The 22,838-nt window shown below is 38.0% G+C and overlaps 2 protein-coding genes across 2 annotated transcripts; both read right to left on the minus strand.

The window, feature by feature from the left end:
* Nucleotides 1-10,724: 10,724 nt before the first annotated feature.
* On the minus strand, nucleotides 10,725-12,974 carry LOC129808848 (uncharacterized). The gene is made up of 2 exons (XM_055858756.1): nucleotides 12,269-12,974; nucleotides 10,725-12,181 (listed from the first exon to the last, which is right to left on the minus strand). The coding sequence occupies exons 1-2, from the start codon at nucleotides 12,972-12,974 to the stop codon at nucleotides 10,725-10,727; spliced, it is 2,163 nt and encodes a 720-aa protein (XP_055714731.1).
* Nucleotides 12,975-13,086: 112 nt separating this feature from the next.
* Nucleotides 13,087-14,271, minus strand: LOC129808849 (uncharacterized). Its single transcript, XM_055858757.1, has one exon. It carries the CDS (start codon nucleotides 14,269-14,271, stop codon nucleotides 13,087-13,089), a length of 1,185 nt encoding a protein of 394 aa, XP_055714732.1.
* Nucleotides 14,272-22,838: the final 8,567 nt, after the last annotated feature.

Raw genomic sequence — 22,838 nt, forward strand, 5'->3', positions numbered from 1 at the left:
GAAACAGCTCAAAAAAAATGTCGAGGGCCTCGACGACACTATTCCAGCAAAAGAATGGAAATGGCTGAAAGAATGCAGTTTCCTACTGGACGTTAAGAATGTCAAAGAAATTACAGTGGATACTGACATTCCTTAAACGAGTGAGGAAGCGCAATCACAGTAGTCAATTCTACATGGAGAAGGATCATCGACATATAGAGTACGCCCCTCAAAACTGTTCGTTGAGAAACAGAGCAGCAGGTTAGGTGAACGGAAACCTACTGTATCCAGCGAACGTGAGGGTGAGAACGACAGGTTTACGCAACGAAAAACAGGAAGCTCAAAGCGAAAACATCGAAAAAATCCAGCAACGAGTGTTTGGATTTTAATTTACTTCTTAAACAGTACACGGAAACTCCTCAAGCACAACACGCAGCTGCTGCGAAAGATTCCAATTCATTATTTGAGAGTTGTCCTGAAGGTGATCCAATGAGTCCAATTGAATCTAATTCTGAAAATCTTGTAATCATCGAACCTGTTGCTGGACCGTCAAGGACGATTCCAATCGTCACAAGTCCTCTTCGGGATTCGACACCGAAATATGACTCTCAGTCATTTTTAAGGCTTCGAGAATCCCTTCCTGGATCGTCAACAGTAACCTCTGGAAAAACCATCGAATCACCGATTCGCAGCTCCACAACGAAACGGGATTCAAACAGATCATCCATACCAGTTAATGAAGGTGATGAAATATGGATTCAATGTATCGAAAATCAATTTAGTTTCATTCTTAGAAAGCAGTATAAGAGGCAAAACCTTAAAAGGGAAAATTTCGCAGAATTTCAAAACGACCTGTGTAAGTTTATGTTAGAATTTTTTAAGTAATAAACCTTTACAATAAAATATAGAAAGCGGGAGAGACAAAACCCGAACAGGGAATATTTTGCAAAAAAAATTAATGCGTATTTTTTAAATTTATGTTACTTTTTTTAAAGAAAATTTTAATAAAAAGAGATGGCAAAGCGCCCCAGCTTTGCGGAATGCTCGAACTCACGAGACAGAGCTCACTGTGAATTAGCTTTTTGCATAATCTTTTGGAATCACTGATCTACTAGAAATTAAATTGATTCATAAATCAATCACAAAAGCGTTTGAAAATCAAAAAATCGGTACTTAATCGATTCATTACCGATGAAAACCGATGCAGACGGATTCTAATTTGCAATACTTTTCTAAAAAATCAAATTTTAAGCAAAAAGAAAAATGAATCTTCCAAAGTAGTTGACCTTTGACCTTCAATAATTCAAAATGGCGAATTTTCCGGTCATAAGTATGTTTGGGCGAAATATTCACCTGGACTAGCTCTAAAACATATCCGAAAATCATTGAAAAAGCTTTGGCCAATTTTGAGAAAAATCGAAAAACATTTTTCTTAGGGAATATTACTAAAAAGGGGATGTAAAATTATTCTAAAATCGGTTATTAACCGGTTCATTACCGACGAAGGCCGATGCAGCCGGATCGAAATTACAATAAGTAGTAAGTTAACCACCGTACGACTGTTCTGAGACTGTTGTTATTTACCACTGTGCGACTGTTGTGAGCCACTGTAGGACTGTGGTGAGTTCTAGAGCTGTGGCACTGTGCGACTGTTGCACAATCAAGGGAAATGAATCTGTGAATGAAGGAAAAAAAGCTCTAAGAATATGCCACCGTGCGACTGTTGCAGAAGTGTGTAAATATTCTAGAGCAAAGGTGTGCAAGAAACCGTTGAAACCGAATTAACGTCAAATGAAACATGTACGTCAATGGTCAAAACGCTACTATAACAAACTTATTTTGACGTTAATTCGGTTTCAACGGTTTCTTGCACACCTCTGTTCTAGAGCTATGTCACTGCACGACAGCTGCGTTGTCAGCAAAAATTCTCAAAGCATTCTGCCGTACTGCTCTATAGGTATTTAATCCAAGATATGATTCTTATGAAAAGCTTCTAGTTAATATTCAAACCCTTTGTGATCGTGATGTATTTGAACCAGAGCCCGGCGCGCGCCGACTTTTAGCCGTTTTTAGCGCGCCGCCCAGCTTTTTTCTTAGCCGCCGCCGCCGAGAAATTTTGAGGCGCGCCGCCGAGCGCGCCGCTGAAAAGTTTTTGGCGCGGCGCCGTTAGGCGCCGAAAAAAACTTTTTGCATTCCAATACAACTTTTTTTATATGTCAATTTCTGCGATTGTTAAATAGGAAATGGGGCACTTTGAATTGGGGCAACTTTGAAACTGTCCTAAGGATGTATGGGTCCCATCCGTCTCTACCGCAACCCACTGTACCCCGACCCTTACTAATATCCAAATGGACCGGACTCTATCTTTAAAGTTTATTAACCTATTTCAATGATTTTTTGTTCGCCTTTTCCACTCGGACTATTTAAATTCACAATAGAAAATGACCAGTGATATAAGCCCAGATAAGCTTATGGTAGCTGAGATTCTTTACAGGCGACCTCAAAATGCGTGTTTGAGTTGAATTTTGGGGGTAAAGAATCGCGTCGAGCCAATTTTATTCATTTCGACCGACGAAAACCGTTTACTTGACGCGATTCTTTACCCCCTGAAATTCAACTCACAATCGAATTTTCACGCATACCAAGTTGCAAACACTCCGAGTTGCACGCATTTCGAGGTCACCTGTAAAGAATCTTAGCTACCACAAGCTTATCTGGGTTTATCACTGTTTTTTTGTTGACCCTGTTTTCATATATACTCAAATTCCATTATCGTTTTCTTTTGAAACCTATGCTCCACAATTTGTTTTTTGTCACCAAAAAACTAACTCTTTTCCATAAATTTCTCACGATGTTTTTTTTAAGTTTTTTTTTATAATTCTTTTAATTTTATATATTTTTTTATTTTTTAAGCGCTCTCTAAAATCGTGTGTAAAATACGCACAGCGCTAGCAAAAAACATACCTAGAATCGTTTGCAAAATACGCACAGGGCAAGCATAAAACGCTATCCAAAATCGTGTTTAAAACACGCACAATACGATCATAAATTGGTTAAGAATACGTTTAAAAATACGCACAGCTCAATCATAAAAAGGCTAAGAACGAGCTTAAAATCACGCACAGATTAATCATAAAACGACTAAGGGTGCTCTTAAAATCGCGCACAGCTCAATCGTAAATCGGTTAAGAAAGAATGCGCTTAAAATCACGCCCAGCTCAATCGTAAAACGGCTAAGATTGCGCTTAAAATCACGCACAGCTCAATCGAAAAACGATTAAGACTGCGCTTAAAATCACGCACAGCTCAATCATGGAACGGTTTTAAGCGTAATCTTAACCTTTGTTATTGAGATGTGCGTGATTTTAAGCGAATTTTTAACCATTTTACGATTCAGCTGTGCGTGATTTTAACCGATTTACGATTGAGCTGTGCGTGATTTTAAGCACATTCGTAACCGTTTTATGATTGATCTGTACGTGATTTTAAGCCCATTCTTAGACGTTTTATGATTGAGCTGTGCGTGATTTTAAGCTTTTTTTTCGTTTTACGATTCAGCTGTGAGTGATTTTAAGCAAATTTTTATCCGTTTTATGATTGAGTAGCGCGTGCTTTTAAGCGGAATATCAACCGTTTTGTGCTTAAGCTGTGCGTATGTTTAAGCGCAATATTAACCGTTTTATGTCTGAGCTATGCATGTTTTTAGGCACAATAACCGTTTTATGCTCAAGCTGTGCGTGTTAAGCGGAATATCAACCGTTTTGTGATTAATCTGTTTGTGTTTTTAAGCGCTAACCGTTTTATGCTTAACCCTTTAAGGACGATTGGAACACCGGTGTCCCATAAAGAAAATAATTTTTCCTGACTACCCAAAGTTATTTTTTTCTTATGTCTGTACATAATTGTATAGTAGAAGATTTAAGGAATCTACAATATTTTTTGAAAGTCTCTAGCTATTTGATATGTAGTAAATATTTAAGCTAAAAAATGGTGAATTTTTAAATTCTCAAATTCATAATTGATTTTATTTATTTTTTATACTTCCAATTTTTTTTTAAGCAAAACCCTTTCGCTACTAAAAACTACAATACTCATATGTAATATTTTTCATTAAAGCGAAAAATATAATTCATTGGTATTGTCTGAAAAATTACTTAAATTTTTGGGCTATTTTTGTCCCTATCGTCCATAGAAGCACAAAATACACCGAATCAGACTCTGTTGGACTTTCCAAGGTTAGATGTAAGACTAATCATTGATTATATTTCCCAGTTTAATTTTTATTGTTGATTTTCAGTCCGTAGAAAGTATCTCGTTGTTAAAGGGTTAAGCTGTTTGTGTTTTTAAGCGGAATAATAAACGTTTTATGCCTAAACTATGCGTGATTTTTAAGCGCATCATTATCCGTTTTGTGCTTAAGCTGTGCGTGTTTTTACGCGAAGTATCTGCCCGCTCATGCTTGATGTAAGCATGTTCTCAGCACAATTTTGCCCGTTTGATGCTTGAGCTGTGCGTGTTTTCAGCACCATTTTATTTAACAAATAGAGATGAAACCTTAAAAATAGATAAATTTCATAACTAAAAATAGCAACGGACCTTCTAAAAAGTGAAAAATTTTTATGCATATTATATCGTACTCCATACAATATTTATATGGTTTGGAATTGAATTGAAAATAACTGTTATTATCATAATAATCATACTCGTTCACTTAAAAAGTAGGGGAGACTGGGGCAAAAAGTCACAAAACGGATATTTTATTTTTTTACAAGCTACTCGAGCGCTTCAAAAATTTCTAATTAGCGCAGTTTTATAGGAAATTTACCGCTCTACAAATTTGTGAAAGTAATTTTCCTCTATTTTGTAAGGAAATACGTTTATCGAGTCGTTTTCTAAAAGGTAATTTTGTGAAAATTCTCAAAAATGCCGGGGCAAATAGTACCAGACATTGGGTATTTTCATATTTTGATTCGCTTCATTACGGGCTTCCGTAAATTTGAAAAAATACTTAGAGGACATATTTTCATAGGAAATTTATTCATCTACACCTTTGTAAAACACCGTTTTCTCTGCGATAAAAGTGAGAAAACGAGAAAAGCGCTTTTCAAGCTATTTTAGAAAAAAAACACACAAAAGACTGCAAATCGTTTGACCAATGCAAACAACAAGCGGCGAGACATGGTAATGACGTCTCTTTTCGCCCTGAGACATCAGAAATTGATTCGCATTTTTGTTACTTTTTGCTCTATACCTTTTGTTACTTTTTACCCCAAGTGACCATTTTTAATAAAAGGATTTCTCGAGAAAAGAACTTTTGTGAAATTCTAAAATAGATATAGTAAAGAGAGGTAATCCGGATACTTTTCATTGAGTGCGACTTTAATGCTTGTTTTTGGACTGATGAAATATTTTTTTCGCCATTCCAAATCAATAGAATTATTCTTTGTTTAATTTAGAATCATAATAGAAATAGAATTTTAGCAATAATATTGATGAAAATTAATAAAATTACGATAATATTAATATATGCGCAAGAATGTTACTGCGATGCTTTTTTGTAACTCCGTTGAATTCGATGAAACTCGGATGCTCATTTTAAGGAAAAGTTTAATGCATAAAAATGAGAAGATATTATTTCAAAAACATTTTTTAGAGTTTTATTCCATCAATTCATTTCATTAATTTATTATTTAATTATATATATTTTTATTTATTTTAAGATTGCACTCAATTCTTTGATTTTTCCTCGGTTTTCTTGGCTGACTTCCTTCCACGTTTTTTCTTTTCAGCTTCAATTGGCATTTGAGCCTTTTCCTTTACCATGTGTTTCTCCTTTAGTTTTATCTCCTTTTCTTCTGCCCTTATATTTTTGTTCCTCTCTCTGGTCAACTTCCGTTCAGCAATTTCTTTCTTTTTTTGTAAATCCTGCCTCAATTTTTCCTCCTGTTCCGCGATAATTTCCTCGGAAGATACAATATACTGGTGTTTGACATTGCTGGCTTTGACCCTCTTCTTCTGACGACGTTTTGGAATTTCTCCTGGCCAGAAATAGCATTGTTTTAGTGTGTCGAAGATCGGTTGAGTCTCAGAAGTTGCAGAGAGTTGGTTTCCAGGGATGACTGGATCATTTGAAGGATTATTGTCGGTGGCCTGATCGTGCTGGTTATTGATAATGGACTCCTCTGAATGTTGGAAAACAATTTTCGGGAAATAAAGACCAGCATAGAAAAGTGGCCCATCCATCCAGCCACTCTGTGGTGACGTTCCCATTTTCCATCCTTCTGCGTTGTGAATGGCAATTTTTGGAGTAATGTCAGTTTTATGAACAGCCATTGGAGGAGCAAGTTCGCCAGTAGCTGACACCCTGAGGAGTACTGTGATACATTGCTTCGGTCCTGAATTTTTAAGAGATGGAACTACACGTGAACCTCTCCTGGACAGGACATTTCCATCTTCCGGTGTCAAAAAGAAGGCACTTTCGTCGCAATTAAAAACACGGTCTGGTGAAATGCTCAGAAGGTTGTGTTCTGTGAAATATTTAAGACAATTCTGAAACCATTCCGTGAGGTCTTCAGCAGTAACAGTAGCTCTTTCCAATGAGAAGGATTTTGGCTTGCGCATGCTGAGCTCTGGATGACGCTTAAGAAAATTCCTGAACTAAACGTCTCCGGGTCTTCCAGCTGTAAAATGGTTTGGAATTTTGTAGACCTCACAGATGAGTTTAACGCTGTCCAGAACTTGTTCCTTCCCGATGGGATGCCAGCCATCCGCACATCCCAGGATCCATTTGACAAGTTCTTTTTCCTGTTCTTTTGAAAGAATTGTTGGCCTGCCATTGGGGCACTCCTCTGGGTATTTGCCGGTCAATTTGTTGTGCAGTGTTGTTCTTGGGACATTAAATGTTTTGGATGCATATGCTATGGTAGAACCATCTCGTACACACTGCAAGGCATTCCTAATACCTTCCTTAAAGTCGGGCTTGTCCTTATACAGTAGAGTCTCGTTATAGTCCATACAGTCCATATTTGGTTTCAGATTTGACACTTGGGTCGCACTATAGTCCATGTAATTTTTTAAAATTATCAACGACTTTTAGTATTGAAATTGCTCGACGGCTTCCACTTTCTTTGCGATTGTGGTACTTGTCCTTGCTCTCTTCATTGTGGATCACAATTATCACAACTACTTAATAAAGTTTGCCAAAAGTATTAAAATAATTATGCTTGTTGCGTACAAAAAACATAACCTAGCATAAAATCAGTGTTTTGAAATCAACGGTCGATAAATTGTGGACTATAGAGCGATGGCCTATAGCGAGACTCTACTGTAGGTCTTTTCTTTTGTTCCCTTTGGCATCTGAAACAGAAAAAGAGTCCTGAACAATGCAAATTCTGAACCAAAACATTGACTTTCACCGCATCCGACATGCATCGAAATGTAAACATTCACAAAAATCACTTATTTCTGTATGAATTATTTATATTATCAATAAACTCTTACTCACCTTGTAGATCAATAACTACACTAACTTTTATTAATAATTTTGATTGCAAATAATGTTTTATTATATAGAAAAAACACTAAACTTTTTCCAGTGACGAGCTGTCAACAGCAAAATTTTCTCAGAAATTAAATTTTTAGTACACAACCCAGCTGACCCGAGCTTAAAAAATATTTCTTTTACCCACTTGTTAAACCGATAAAAATATAATTTTTGGTTTTTCTTAAAGTAGAATAGTTATAATATGATACTTCAGTAATTAATTACAGAAATAAAAATATAAATTATATTTTAAGTGGATGTATCGGAGTTAAATCGGTCGCGGCATCCGAGTTTTGCAATCGTCGGAGTTACATGGCCTTACTATAGCAGATTCGTATTCAAAGAATCCAAATTATTTAGAAAATATTCACCAGTGCATCAATTTTGGAAAATAAGTAGGTAATAATTGGTATCTTCTGCAAGGAAAAAATTTCAAAAATAGGGCTAAAAATTTCGATATTTTTTATTTTCTAAATTCCTTGTTCGAATTCTAAGAAACTTACGACATTGAAGATGGTCCATAGAGGCTATCTATAGAAAAAAATTTGAGCCGCTATCTTTTTCACCTTGGAAGATATTAAATTTTGAATTTTTCGATTTGTGACTTTTTGCCCCAGTCTCCCCTACAGTTTCATTTCATTTACAAAACATAATCTGTGCAATGCATTTCGCAAGATATATAATATATCAACTAGTCATTACCATTCAATTTAATACAGTAAATTTTTATATGTTTCACGAAAATTTAATAAATTTCATGAAAATTTCATAAATTTAATGGAAAAACATAAAAAAAACGTATCTGACAATGACAATAATCGTGAGAGAGTAGTTTTCGAGATATCCCTAAAAAACATATTTTTTAGGTCACCCTCTAACGGGTTACACAATAAATTGCACTATCGTATTTGCCGTTCTAAAATTAAGTAATATGCAAAGTTTCATAAAGAAATTTCTTCCGATGCCCGAGTACTTTCCTTGTCACGGTAATTTTGTCTTCCGAAAAAATCTTTTTCCAAAAAGGTCTCCGAAAACAAGGTCCCAACTCCGAACGGCTAAATCTTTAAAATTTTTAAAAGAAAATTTCAAGGGATATAGTACAACCAGTACAACAGTTGCATTTTTATATGCTTAAGAGGCTTAAGAGTTTAATTCATACTTTTCAAAAAAAAAATTATACTTTTGACAAAAATGTAATCAAAATGTGTTGTTTTTGCCATTCTGACCCATACAATCCCTTAATTATTATAAAAGAAGTATCAAAGCGTCACGCTCTGACTGTGGAGTTCGATCGGTAAAATGAATAACTGGACGAATTCCAAGACGGTTGGAGTATTGTTATTTTTCTGAAACTACGTAAAGGCTTCACTTCAGCTCATAGAATTATTTTCTTTGTCAAATAATTGTCAAACAATTTAAAAAAAAAACCCAAAGCGAATTTATAGAGCTTTTACGAACGGTTTTTCTTGAGAAAAATACCGAATATTTGAGAACAGCAGATTTTGTTTAAATTTCTGCATGCAATTCGAAGAAAAAACAACCGGCGCGCCTGGCGCCGTCGCCGCCAAGAGCTTTGGCTGGCGTGCCGGCGCGCCAGCCGCCGCTGACTGTAAAACGAAATTTAGCCGCCGCCGCCGAAAGGCGTCTCGCGCCGGGCTCTGATTTGAACTAAAGGTTTCTTTTGTTATGTTTTCAAGCACTGTCAAGAAAAATCAAGGGGTATTATGCAAACTGAAGAGGTGGTAAAGTTTCACAATTTTCACGGCAGTTGCCATCTACTTTATACAGAAATTCATGAAATCTGCAAAATTTTACCATCTCTAGCAAATTGTGAAACAGCCTTCCCGATGAGAAAATCAGAACGTTAAGAAAACAATTTCGGGAGAGAATAAAAACACAATACATACGTTAAATCAGAATTTATTCATTTCATTATTTTTTTTATTTACTCTGGGTGAGCATATCTTCATCCTCAAATACCTCGGCGTCTAAGTCCGGAATAAACGTGACGTCACCGTCACTGTCGCTCAGGAACAAGTCGATTTGCGACTCGTGTGGCATCTGCTTCTTCTGCATCTTCGAGTGAAGCTTTTTCACCTTCTCTCTTCGCTGCTTTGCAGAAGGAAGCTCCCTCTTTCTCCTAACAGGTTGAGGGCCTTGAGGTTTGATGGTGCTGTTGTTGTTGTTGCTATTGTCAGTGGTGCTGCTTGGTCCGGGAAGAGGTTCCAGAGAGTTTTTTTCTTGTGTTTCCTCAGCAACAACAGGAGCAATTTTACCATCACCATCGGGAGCGCCGTCTTGCGTTACCCCTTTGGTGATTTCTAAAATGGGAGTTTCGGTGTTCTTCCGACCACCCCCAAACGCCATCTCCTCTTCCTCGTATCGGACGAGCTTTAAAGCCCAATTATCCTCGGGCTTCAGCTCGTCGCAATAGGGCAGCACTTTGTCGCTGAGCCTTTTAGGCAAGAAGATCTTATAGCCATTCTTTAGAAAAGCTATAACAACTTCTTGCCCAAAAGTGTTTAGCCCTGAGATGAACTTCTCGCACCTATAATAATGGCCTGTAGTCAATTTAGTTCTGTAGACTGGTTGCCTCTCCTGAGCCTCCTTAAACAGTTTGGTGAAATCCTGCGAAAGATGCGGTGTAAAACTCTTATTAGTAAATCGAATATAAACATAATAATTATAATATAAAATATATACAATAAATCTATAAGTCACATTTAACATCACTGATATGTAATCACACAATTTGATTAATAAATAGAAAGTAACCACATAATTTATTTGTTGAATAGAAAATATATCACTTTGGTAAATTTCTCATATCAATGCTTGTATGTGAAATACCTATTAATTGGGAGGAATTAACCAAATGATTAGAAGGTATCCCCCTTGGGAGTCTTCAGTGTGAATGGTTACCTATTGAGAGAAGGAATAAAGCCTTAGTATTCGGCCGGAGGACAAAACGGCGCGATCCTCTTCTCTGGAACAACTGGCAGCACATTCACGAATCACCTTTCACAATAAAAACTCACGGTCTTTTGGATTTTCACTGGATTTATTTAACTTTTGCACTTTGCACGTTTATTTTTGTGGGATTTTTTGCGGAAGTGAGGATTGACAAAGAGGGGAAATATTAGGGTTCACTTTTCGGTGTTGTTTCAGTGCTCGCCGCACGATCGGTTGGCGCTGATGGCGCTCAGGATTGTGTTGGCGCCAACACATTCCCCAGGGAAAAGTCACCCTTTGCCAGTTCTGATGTCTCCGGATGCTCTGATTCCGTAGGTAGCTTGGCCAAGACATGAATGGGGCGCTTGTAGGTGCCATTTTTCATCCTGATGGTGACCAAGCGGACCCTGCCGTCTCTTCCTGGATGGATATCCACTACACGAGCGATTGGCCATGACGCCCCGGATGAGGCATTGTCAAGCACGAGCACCACATCTCCCGGATGCAAATTTGAGTACTCCTTGTCCCACTTTGACCTGCGTTGTAAAGAGACTAGGTACTCACGTTTCCACCTCTTGGAGATGTCCTGGTATAGCTTCTGGGTGAGTTGCCATCGATCGAGTCGGAACACCTTCTCCAAGTCCCAGTCTGGAAGATTGGTGATTGGTTTTGTCATCAGTAGATGGGCCGGTGTGAGAGCATCAGGATCAGCTTCAGTTTCCGGGAGTGCAGTGAGAGGGCGGCTGTTCATTACTCCTTCAATCTGCGTGGTAACAGTCGTCAACTCTTCATAGGTTAGCACGGTTGTGCCCATGATGCGATTCAGGTGATACTTCAGCGTCTTCACTGCAGCTTCCCAGAGTCCACCCCAATGCGGAGAGCGAGGTGGGATGAAGTGCCAAGTGATTGAGTTTCCGGAGGTGGCATCAATGAGGGCATTCTGGTTGGCTGGATTTGCAAGAAATTTCCCCAGGGAGTGGGCAGCCCCGACGAAGTTTGTCCCGTTGTCGGAGTAAACATGATTGGGTGTTCCTCTTCTGGCAGAAAATCGGCGAAGTGAAGCCAAGAAAGCCTCGGTGGTGAGGTCGCCCACAACCTCAATGTGCACGGCCTTCACTGCCATACAGATGAATACTGCCAGATAGGTCTTCTGAACGGGTGCTTTTCGAAGTTTACTTGCCTTGACAAGCACGGGCCCCGCAAAGTCCACTCCAGTGGAGGCAAATGGTCGAGTCAGGGTGACACGAGGTGTCGGTAATTGGCCCATCAACTGTTTACAAGGTCGAGGTTTGGCTTTGTTGCAGGTGATACATCTCCAATAGACATCTCGTGGTAAACGTCTTCCAAAGATAGGCCAGAATTTGCGTCTAATCTCTGTCATGATAAGGGTAGGGCCTGCGTGCAGTAAACGGTAATGCTCATGATGTAGAATCATCTTGGCCAGCGGTCCACTGGGGAGGATCATGGGCTGCTTGGTATTTTCATCCACATTCGCATTTTCCAACCGCCCTTTCACACGCATAACCTTATCGTCATCCAAAAAGACTTGAAGATGACGTAGCTGTTTGCTCACTGGTGTCTTCTTTGGGCCAGATAATGTTTTGATGTCATCAACGAGCAACTCCTGTTGCTCCAGCCTCACCAGTACAATTTCTGCCCTCTGAATTTCTTCGGGAAGTAACGGTCCAGATTGCTGAGTACCTTTCCCTGTGATTTTGCTCAGAAATCGCAAAATCCATGCTATGACCCTTCGAATACGAGAAAACGAATTAGATTTTTGATATAGATACTCACGTATGTCGGGCCATTGAGCCGTGGTTGCGAGTAGGCATCCTTCTTGGTGACCTTCAGGTTCGGTTGGCCAGTACTCGATGGATTTTGAGAGCCAGTCCGGCCCCTTCCACCAGAGCGAGGATTCATCTAACTGTTCTGCCGTGACTCCCCTTGAAATCAAGTCCGCTGGATTGTGTGTGGTAGGAACGTGATGCCATCTTTCAGCCCTGGTATTGTTGAGGATGTCTTCCAGGCGCTTCTTAACAAATGCTTCACGTTTCACGGGTGATCTAATTTGGCACAACACAATCATAGCATCAGTCCAGCAGTAGTGGTTGTGACAGTTCAAGGAATCGCACACAGCTTTCAAGATCCTGGAACCCAATGCAGCAGCGCACAGCTCAAGCTTTGGGATTGTAGCGACCTTCACTGGTGCAACACGACACTTAGCTGTCAGAAGCCGGGTGGATCGGAATCCTGAAGAGTTTTCAGTCACGATGTATATGGCTGCGCCATATGCTTTCTTGCTGGCATCGGTGAATAAGTGCACTTCCCGTTTGGAAATTTGGGTGAATTCGGATATACACCGCGGAATTTTGATGTTGGGAATGAATCTCAAGGATTTGAGAAATGATATCCATTCACTAAGCACTGATTCCGGGACTTCCTCATCCCAATCACACTTGAGTTGCCAAAGATTCTGCATGAGACATTTGGCGTTCACCATTACCGGTCCAATAAATCCTAATGGATCAAATGTCCGTGCGATGAGAGAAAGCACTTGACGTTTGGTAGGGTGATTGCAGTTGATGTTTTCTGCAAGTTTATAGCTAAATTGATCAGATTAAGAGGTTCCACAGCAGGCCTAGGGTCTTCACTGGTTCATTATCAGCTACATTTGCGGTGACATCTTTGGCTTGCCCGCTACCGCAAAGACTGGGCGCGTTGGATGTCCATTTGTTGAGCTGTAGGCCAGCACCAGCCAGAAGCTCTATCAATTCGCTCTTGATTTGTTGGAGTTGTTCTATGGAATCTGCTGATACCAAACAGTCATCCACGTAGAATGATGAACGAATTGTTTCCTGGGCTGCTGGGAATTTGTCTCCATCTTCAGAGGCTAGCTGTATCAATGATCTTGTGGCCAAATAAGGTGATGACGCAACACCGAAACATAGGGTTCGGAATCGATATTCCTCAACTTCGCCTAACTTGTGAGTTCTCCAGAGGAATCTATGGTAATCTCTCTGCTCTGGTGTCACCAAGAACTGCAAATACATCTTGGTGATGTCGCATGTCAAAGCCCATTGATGTTGGCGAAACCTCCAAAGTGTTTCTATTAATGGCGGTTGAGTAAGTGGCCCGGTCAGGAGTGTATCATTGAGACTTAGACCGTTCTTGCTCTTGGAGCTGGCGTTGAATACCACTCTCAATTTCGTCGTTGTGGAACTCTCCTTGTACACCCCATGGTATGGTAAATAATAGGCCTTGCGATCGATCTCATCCTTCGGTACCTTTTCAATAATGCGTAAAGCTTGGTACTCAGCAAAAACTCCCTCATATTTGGCTCTCAAGTCTGGAGATGCTCTGAGCTTCCTCTCTAAGAAATAGAGCTGTCTTGCCGCATTTGGTTTGTTTGAAGGCAAGTCTTGTACCCTTTTGGTAAGGGGCAGATGAACGATGAATCTCCCTGTCTCATCTCGAGTAATAGTTTCTTGGTAGATCTTTTCAGCCTGTTCATCTTCATCTTTTCTTTCCGCTGGACCTGCTGCATCCTTAATTTCCCAGAAACGTTTGAGAGTGTTGTCGATACTTTCCAGTGTGGTCATGCAACAACTTTGAGTTGACACTTGAGCAGCTGGAATCGGTCCGATTTCTCCAACTACGAGCCATCCAAATACGCTCTGTTTGAGTACTGGAAGACCAGGGCCCATGCGAATTGTGCGATCCAAGACCAAATCCCAATAATGCTGGCCCCCAATAAGAATGTCTATTGGTTGAGGACGGTACCACTGAGGATCAGCCATCACAAGTTTTGATGGAATTGGTAAGGATGCCTTTGGTATTTCGACTGCGGGATGCAGTCCGGTAATTTTTGTCTGGACGAAGCAATCGGTTTGTGTCCACTTGCTGAATCCTCTAGGGCTAAAGTTCACCGTGACTTGTGTAATGTCCAGGTCTGGCAGCCCCAACTTGATTTAAAAAAAACACCACCTTTCCCGGTTACACTCACTTCATTTATTCCACCAAAATATTTAGCTTACATACTTAAATAGACTTAATCTACTGCGTCAGCGTCCCAATAACATTAATTGGTCATGAATGCATTTTCTTAACCAATGCTGACCAATGCTGACACAATTAATATTAACCTAGATATTATTACTTCATGTTTTCATTCATACATCACATCTCTCCACCAGGGAAAAAAAAATTTTGTTTTCGTAAAGAAAAATTTTTCGATTTTTTTTTCTACTTATTATTTTTTTCTTAACAAGATCTTGAACTACCTTAATAAATCTAATACTTTTCCTACATCTACTGATTAAATAATTTTGTTCTGTTTTTGTGTACTACCTCTACTTTATTATCCTTCTTAACAATAACATTAGGATTTATATCAATTGTAACGTCATATGGACCCTCATACAATGGTGTCATTTTATTTCCTACTTCCTTTTTTATTAAAATCTTTTGATTTGGTAAATATTTCCTTTGATTAAGTTTAGCATCATACTTTAGTTTCCTAATCTCCTTTGATCTATTCAAATTCTCAGTAACTTCACTCTCTGCTTGAACAATTCTATATTTCATTTCCTCTACATAGTCTCCAAATACCTATAATTCATTTTCTAATTGCAAATTAGATGGTACTCTACATTTTTTTCCGAATACAACTTCATAAGGAGTGTATTCTGATGAACTATGAACTGTTGTATTGTATGCAAAACACCAATATGCTACCCATTCGCTCCATGATTTGTGCAATGATTTAACCTTCATTCATAAAAATTCATGTAAATTTTTATGTGTATTCTCTAAACTTCCTAATGTTTGATGATGATACGCCACGGAATTACTTTTTTCGATGTTTAATGCAATACAAACATTTCTAAATAACTCTGACATAAATTCTTTGCCCCTGTCAGTTAAAATTTCCTTCGGTACTCCATAACGAAGAACAAAATTTTGAACAAAACTCTTTGCTACAGAAAAAGAATCTTTACTTTTGATTGGGTATCCTTCTACAAATTTGGAAAGTTCATCTTGAATTGTTAAAATATATTTATTCTCAAAATCATCTTCAGGCAATGGTCCTACTAGATCTAGTGTGATTCTTTCAAAAACTGATTTTGGAGTATTTGTTATGACCATGGGTTCTCGGGTGTATTTGGAATGTTTACATGTTTGGCATTCTCTACAATTTTTAATGAATTTCTTAATGTCTTCTTGCAAATTTTTCCATATAAATTTTCTACACACATTGCGGTACATTCGGTTTATGCCGGCGTGTCCTCCTGTAGGCAACATGTGAAAGTCATTTAGTATTATCAATTTTTCCTTTAAATCGTGTATTTCCTTTGGTTTCGATAGAACAATTACTTTTACATATTTCAATTCATTACTGTACTTTTTATTCTTCAATTTGTTTATAAATTCTTTAGTGCCTTCATCTTTCATTAATAAAATTTTCTTTATATTATTTTTTTGACAAAATATATCAAGTTCCTTCAGCAATGAAATTAGATTCAAAGTTGACTTTTGACTCTTGACATATAAAGTATCATTTTTCAAATTAATCGCGATTTCATTATCATATTTGTCATCATTATTATCATGTGTTTCTTTTAGTTCTATCTTTAATTCTGGCACATTTTTTGGCTTTTTAAGTAATTCAACGATTTTAGGAATTTCTTGTTCTGCATCTTCATCTTTTGATTCACTATTCTGAGGCTTTTTCGTCATACTTCTCGTTATAACATTTATAACATTTTGATTTAGTTCTCTTAGTTCATTCAACGTTATTCGCGAGGGAGCATCTGCTGTTACATTAGAACTTCCTTTGACATATTCTACGACAAAGTCATACTCTTCTAACGCAATTCTGAATTTCATTAATCTGCTCGAGGGGTTCGACATTCCGAAAAGATAAACTAACGGCTTATGGTCTGTTAGAATTTTAAATTTTCTTCCGAATAAATATGGTCTGAAGTGTTTCGTAGCCCAGACTATCGCTAATAATTCTTTTTCAACTGTGCAATAGTTTTTCTCTGCCGAATTTAATGATCTACTTGCATAGGCTACAGGCTTATCTGTAGAATTCGATAGTACTGCTCCTATCGCATATCCTGACGCGTCTGTTCTTAAAATAAATTCATTCGAAGGATCAAAGTTTGGAAAGTCTAATACTGGTGCTGTAGTCAATTTCGTTTTTAATGTATCAAATGCGTTTTGGCACTCTTGTGTCCAATTGAATTCAACATTCTTTTTGTTTAAGTTATGTAAAGGTTTTGCAATTTGTGAAAAATTTTGAATATGTCTTCTGTAATAATTAGCAAAGGCAGTGAATCTCTTTGCTTCTTTGGCATCTTTTGGCACAGGATATTCTTTTAAAACTTTAATTTTTTCTGGATCTGGTGCGATTCCTTCATTACTAATCATGTGACCGAGATAATTTATTTGTTTGCAAAGGAACTCACATTTTAATGGATTTAATTTTAAATTACTTTGTCTTAATCTTTCGAAAACTTTTATTAAATTTTTGTTATGTTCCTTAAGGTTTTTTCCAAATATTATTATATCATCTAGATAGATAAAACAGTTAGTGTAATTTAGACCAGACATGGCTACAGTCATGAGTCTTGAAAAAGCACTAGGGCTAATTTTCAAACCCATTGGCAATCTGCATAACCTAAATTGACCTCTATCTGTGCTAAAAGCTGTAATATTTCGACTGTTTTCTTCTAATGGTACCTGATAATAACCTTGGGACATGTCTAAATGCGAAAAATAGATTGCACCTCCTAATGAATCCAAAATATCAGTGATACAAGGCAGAGGGAATTTGTCATCTTGAATGCGTTCATTTACTTTTCTATAATCTATTACTACTCTGTACTTTTTATTTCCATCTCTGTCTAATTTTTTAGGTACTAATAGTAACGGACTGGACCATTCACTACATGCTTCTTCCGCGATTCCATCCTCGATCATTTTCTTTACTTGCTTGTTAATTTCTTCCTTTTGAGTATGTGGCAATCTGTATGGTTTTACAAAAACTGGCGTACTTTCCGGTTTTAAATATATTTTCTGATTTAATACGTTTGTAGTCGTCAGTTTATCTCCTTCCAAATAAAATATGTCTGAATATTTTCCACATATCCTTTGTATATCTTCCTTTTCTTCTTCATTCAAGTGCTTCAAATCTAGCTTTTTCAAAACTTCTTCTACTCTTTTGACGTCTTGCTTTTCTCCTGCAAAAGTGACTAGTTTAAAGTCTGTTAATTTCTCGATTTTAGGTTTGTATTCTTTAATTTCCTTTTCATCTGATGTGACGTTCATGATTCTCACAGGGATAGTTCCATTCACGGGTTTAACTATCATATTTGCTACAACTACGCCTGGTGTAATTTCCTCTCCTCCTATTACGCAATCTTCCGTTTCATTTACACGCAAATATTGTATTGTTTCGCATCTTGGTGGGATCTTCATTGAAAAAACTTTTTCCTCAAATAATTTATTAGAATATTTTTGTCCCTCTACGTCTATTATTATCAATGATTCCTCGTTGCTTATTACTGCTTTATATTTATCTATAAAGTCCATACCTAAAATACCATCAAAATTTGATTTAAAGTTATCCATTATAATAAATTCATGTTTAACATTAACGTTCTTAATTTCTAAATCTGCAGATATCTTTCCCTTAATTTTTACGTTTCCTACTATACCATTAATATTAACATTATAATTTCTATCGATTTTACTTCTTATTAGTATCTTTTCTCTCTTTATTATACTAATGCTGGCTCCTGTATCTACCATTAGAAATCTAGTTTCTCCCTCAATTTTAATATATATTCCCTTTATTTTCGCCATTATTACGGTTTTATGTTTTTAACGAAAATTGAAAAATGCTACTTGTTCCGTTTCGTCATTGTTGTGAGTTGAGTTGGACCCGTGTCCTTCTTCTTAGGTATAATTTACGTTACCCTGACTGTTTCTCGACCAATTTCCATGATATTTTCCATTACTATGTCCTTGAGAATTACCTTGGCCTCGTCTGCCGTTATTTCCGTTTCCTCTGTGGTTATAATTCCCTCTTCCTCTATTGTTGTTGTATGAACCACGGTTGGAATAAGAATTAGAATTTCCTCTATTCCCGTAATTTCCTTTACCTGTATTGTTATTGTTACCGCCTCTATAATATTGACCTTTATAATGTCCTCTTGAATTTCTTTTAAAAGTGAAAATTTTCTCATTCTCCCTATGTCCTGCTTGAATCATATCCTGCTCAATAGCTACCTGTATCGCGTCTCTAATTCCTGTAATATTGCGTGCTCTTAATGCGTTTCTAACATCTTGGTCATTTAAACCTTCTACAAATGCTATCACTGTATTTGGTTCATTTGCGACTCTCAAAATTCTTTGATGTTCTTCAGTTCCTTCCGATTGTGCAATTGTCATTTGTTCAAGTAATCGTTCGAGATATCTCCCGTAATCAAGAATTGATCTATTTCCTTGTTTTGCTGTTGAGATTCTGCGATTTAAAATCTGTGGGGTTGGGCTTGGTAGAAGATAGCTACGAATATCCGCGATTAAAGAACTTGATGATTCGTAGGATGAACTTAGTTTCAATCTTTGTTGTCTAGTGAGTCTTTGTTTTAATACGAAATCAATGAGTTTAGGCTTTTCCGTATTGCTCAAAATTGAATCATAATATTCGACGTTGCTAATTAATTCTTCTAGGGTCTCATTTTTCCCATCAACTTTAGTAATTAAATTCAATGCTATTTTTATATCGAAATTTGCCATTTTGTCATTCGTGTTATCGTTCACTTCACTAGCGTTTGATGAAATATCTCCTATACTATTATTTTCTTCGTTAATATTAACTAATCGACTTTCTTCAATTTTTTGTCGTCTGTGTTCGAAATATGACTTTGCGATAGAATATGTTGTATCGAAATATTCAAATGCTTTAAAATTATCTGAATCTTTTTCTATTTTACCAAGTTTTTGTGCTATTTCTTTATATCTTTGTTTAAATTCTTTTAGTTTTAAGAAATATACTTCTATTACTTTTAAATCACTTTTTCTCTCTTGATTGTCTTTCTTTGCATTTGTTAAAAGTTGATCGATATCTTTATTTAAATTTATTATTGATTGATCCATTAATTCCTATTTTTTTTCAACAATTATTCTCAATAATCGGTTTAACTATTAATTTCTTAATTTACTCACAATTTTTACTTCATTCTGTTGAATTTTCGTTGAAATCTATCCTGTAGTCTGTCGAAGTCAGCATCTTCCTGTAGACTCTGATGTTGGTTGCTATTGGCGTGCTGCATCTGTTGCTGGATTTGTTGCATCATATTCTTGTAGTTTTTTATCTCGGGACTTCTTAAGCGTTGCTCAATCTTCCGACGGATTCTGCTGCTGCTACGGCATGTTGACGGATAGCTCTGGTGGCTCCTGATTTGCATCTTTCGTAGATTTTTGCTGCTACCATGATTACGATGATAACTAACAGAACAATAACCAAAATCTCGAGTCTCTGCATTTGTTGATTTAGGGATGTTATAATGGCTGCATCATTCTGAATCTGCTTTAGTTTTTGCTCCAATTTTTGCTCTGTTCCTCCTTGGGCTATGGTGTTGGATTGTAGATATTCTGGACAGCTGCAGGTGGTACCCATCTTTGTTTCTTAGGTTTTTTTTTCACTTTTTTTTCTCACTACTTTTACACTATTTTGACTTTTTTTTTCACTGTTCACATCACTATAATTTGGCAGACCATCTTAATTCCATGTGTGCCATGTTTTACTCAGATTTGGCAGGATCTGTAACGTCCAAGTCTGGCAGGATCGCCATGTAATGTCCAGGTCTGGCAGCCCCAACTTGATTTAAAAAAACACCACCTTTCCCGGTTACACTCACTTCATTTATTCCACCAAAATATTTAGCTTACATACTTAAATAGACTTAATCTACTGCGTCAGCGTCCCAATAACATTAATTGGTCATGAATGCATTTTCTTAACCAATGCTGACCAATGCTGACACAATTAATATTAACCTAGATATTATTACTTCATGTTTTCATTCATACATCACACTTGAAAGCGAGATGGTGAGATTTGAGCTCCTACTCTCTCAAGACGGCAATTTGAGTTCCTCTTGGGGAGTTTCAACAATTGGCACATCTTCTCCGTGATGATATTGACTTGGGACCCGGAATCGAGGACTGCCCTGCATGGTAGCTTGTCTCCTTCAGTAGTCTGAATGTAGATTACAGCAGTAGCCAGCAATACATTAGGTACAATTGATGGAGCTGTACAGTTCAGAGAAGAAGAAGTTCCTGGTACCGGCGTGGGTTGAGTTCCCGTTGTGTTAGTAACTGCGTTTGTCTCGATTGATGCCAAGTTGGCGGATGCTGCATCTTGAATTGATGGCATTTCCGGATGGAAAGCAAAATGGAGCCAAGTGCTATGCTTTTCCGCGCAATGTTTGCATGCTGAGGATTGGCAGTTATTCACAGAATGGCCTGGATCCAAGCAATTAATGCACAGTTTTGCTGTTCTCACAATTTCGAAACGATTTGTATCATTCAGTCCACGAAATTTGTAACATTTGACTGTGCGGTGGTTTGATTTTCCACAGCAAGCGCATGGAATGGTTGAATGGACATTGGTAACTGTATTACCTTGACTCGATGAGGTCGCTGCCGCCAGGTTTGCTGACCAGTTCGGTGCTGCTTTGTTTGGTGGCTTGGATTTCATCTCAGTCCTCTTGGCTGGCTTCTCTGTCTTGGAAGTGATGACCGCTTCCATGGTCTTGTAGCGTTTAGAAAGGAAACTGACAAATTCTGTCCAAGTTGGAATTTTATTGTATACAACCCTTGACCACAAGACCTTAGTTTCAGGATCTAATTTCTCCAAGATGAGATAAATCAACCAAATGTCTCTCTCCTTGATGTCCATGGAATCCAATGCCTGTACTGATGACGTCACTGTTCTGTACATGCGTCTTGTGATCTCGGCGGAGGGTTCAGTCATCTTCGGAATATTCATGAAGGCACGAACGTGACTCATTGCAATCACCAAGACGTTGTCATATGTTTCCATCAGCATATCCCAAGCAATTTTGTAATTCGTTGCTGTTACTGAGAGATTATCTATGACTGACTTTGCCTCTCCCTTCAACGCTTTGTGCAAGTAATAGAACTTGTTGATGTCGTTCAGGGACTCATTTTGGTCAATAATTGCGAGGAATATATCTCGGAAGGTTGTCCATTCAGTATATTTGCCATCAAATTCTGGGACAGAAAGCTCTTCTAATTTTGCAGCTGAACATGCATCAGCGTTCCTGGTTTTAGGTGTAGAAGCCGTAATGGAGTTGTTTTCTGAGATCAAAAGGTTCAATGTAGCCTCAAATTTGTTCAGCTCAGCCTCTCGATTAGGGCGTTTCAACTAGGAAAAAAAATTTTTGGCACTATTCTCACGGTGCTGTATTTGATGAGACAAGAAAGTTTTTCTTCTACGACCATATGATCAGACGCTGTTTAGAGGTGGCTAAACGACCCTCTCTTTAGAACATATTTCTGATTTTACCGGATTTTACACTACAGAGAGGGTCGTTCAGCCACCTCTAAACAGCGTCTGATCATATGGTCGTAGAAGAAAAACTTTCTTGTCTCATCAAATACAGCACCGTGAGAATAGTGCCAAAAAAATTTTTTCCTAGTTGAAACGCCCTACTCTCGATCCTCTTTGTATCTCATTTCCGCCAATCTGCGTTCTACTTCCTGCTGAATCTGCTGTTCATCGAGCCTGGCATTGATGAACTCGAACATTCCTCGAATATTGTCGTCTTTACCCTTCATTGACACCGCCTTTTCGCGAAGCTTGACTAACTGAGCTTCGCTGTCATCAAAAGCATCGAGCATGGTGGAAAGACTATTGACTTCAGCCTCCCTTTCTTCCGAATCTTCCGTCAATTGAATGATGGTTTCTTGAATTTTCTCAAATTTCTGACGTAATTCGGGTAGCAGATTCAGATTGTGCTCAATTTCAGCGAGTGCTGTACCCAGTGTTAGCAGCGTGACGTCAGACTCGTATTTCTCAATGATCTTCTTGATACGAGTAGCCTTTGCCTTGAAGCCACTGCGAATTTGGACAGCTGAGCGGCGTTGCTCTTCCATTCTGGCCGGGGGTAGCCTCTGCTGGTTGACGAAGAAGGACCAAGTGTATGTGAAATACCTATTAATTGGGAGGAATTAACCAAATGATTAGAAGGTATCCCCCTTGGGAGTCTTCAGTGTGAATGGTTACCTATTGAGAGAAGGAATAAAGCCTTAGTATTCGGCCGGAGGA

The sequence above is a fragment of the Phlebotomus papatasi genome, unplaced genomic scaffold (assembly GCF_024763615.1).
Source record: "Phlebotomus papatasi isolate M1 unplaced genomic scaffold, Ppap_2.1 HiC_scaffold_116, whole genome shotgun sequence".
NCBI lineage: Eukaryota > Metazoa > Arthropoda > Insecta > Diptera > Psychodidae > Phlebotomus > Phlebotomus papatasi.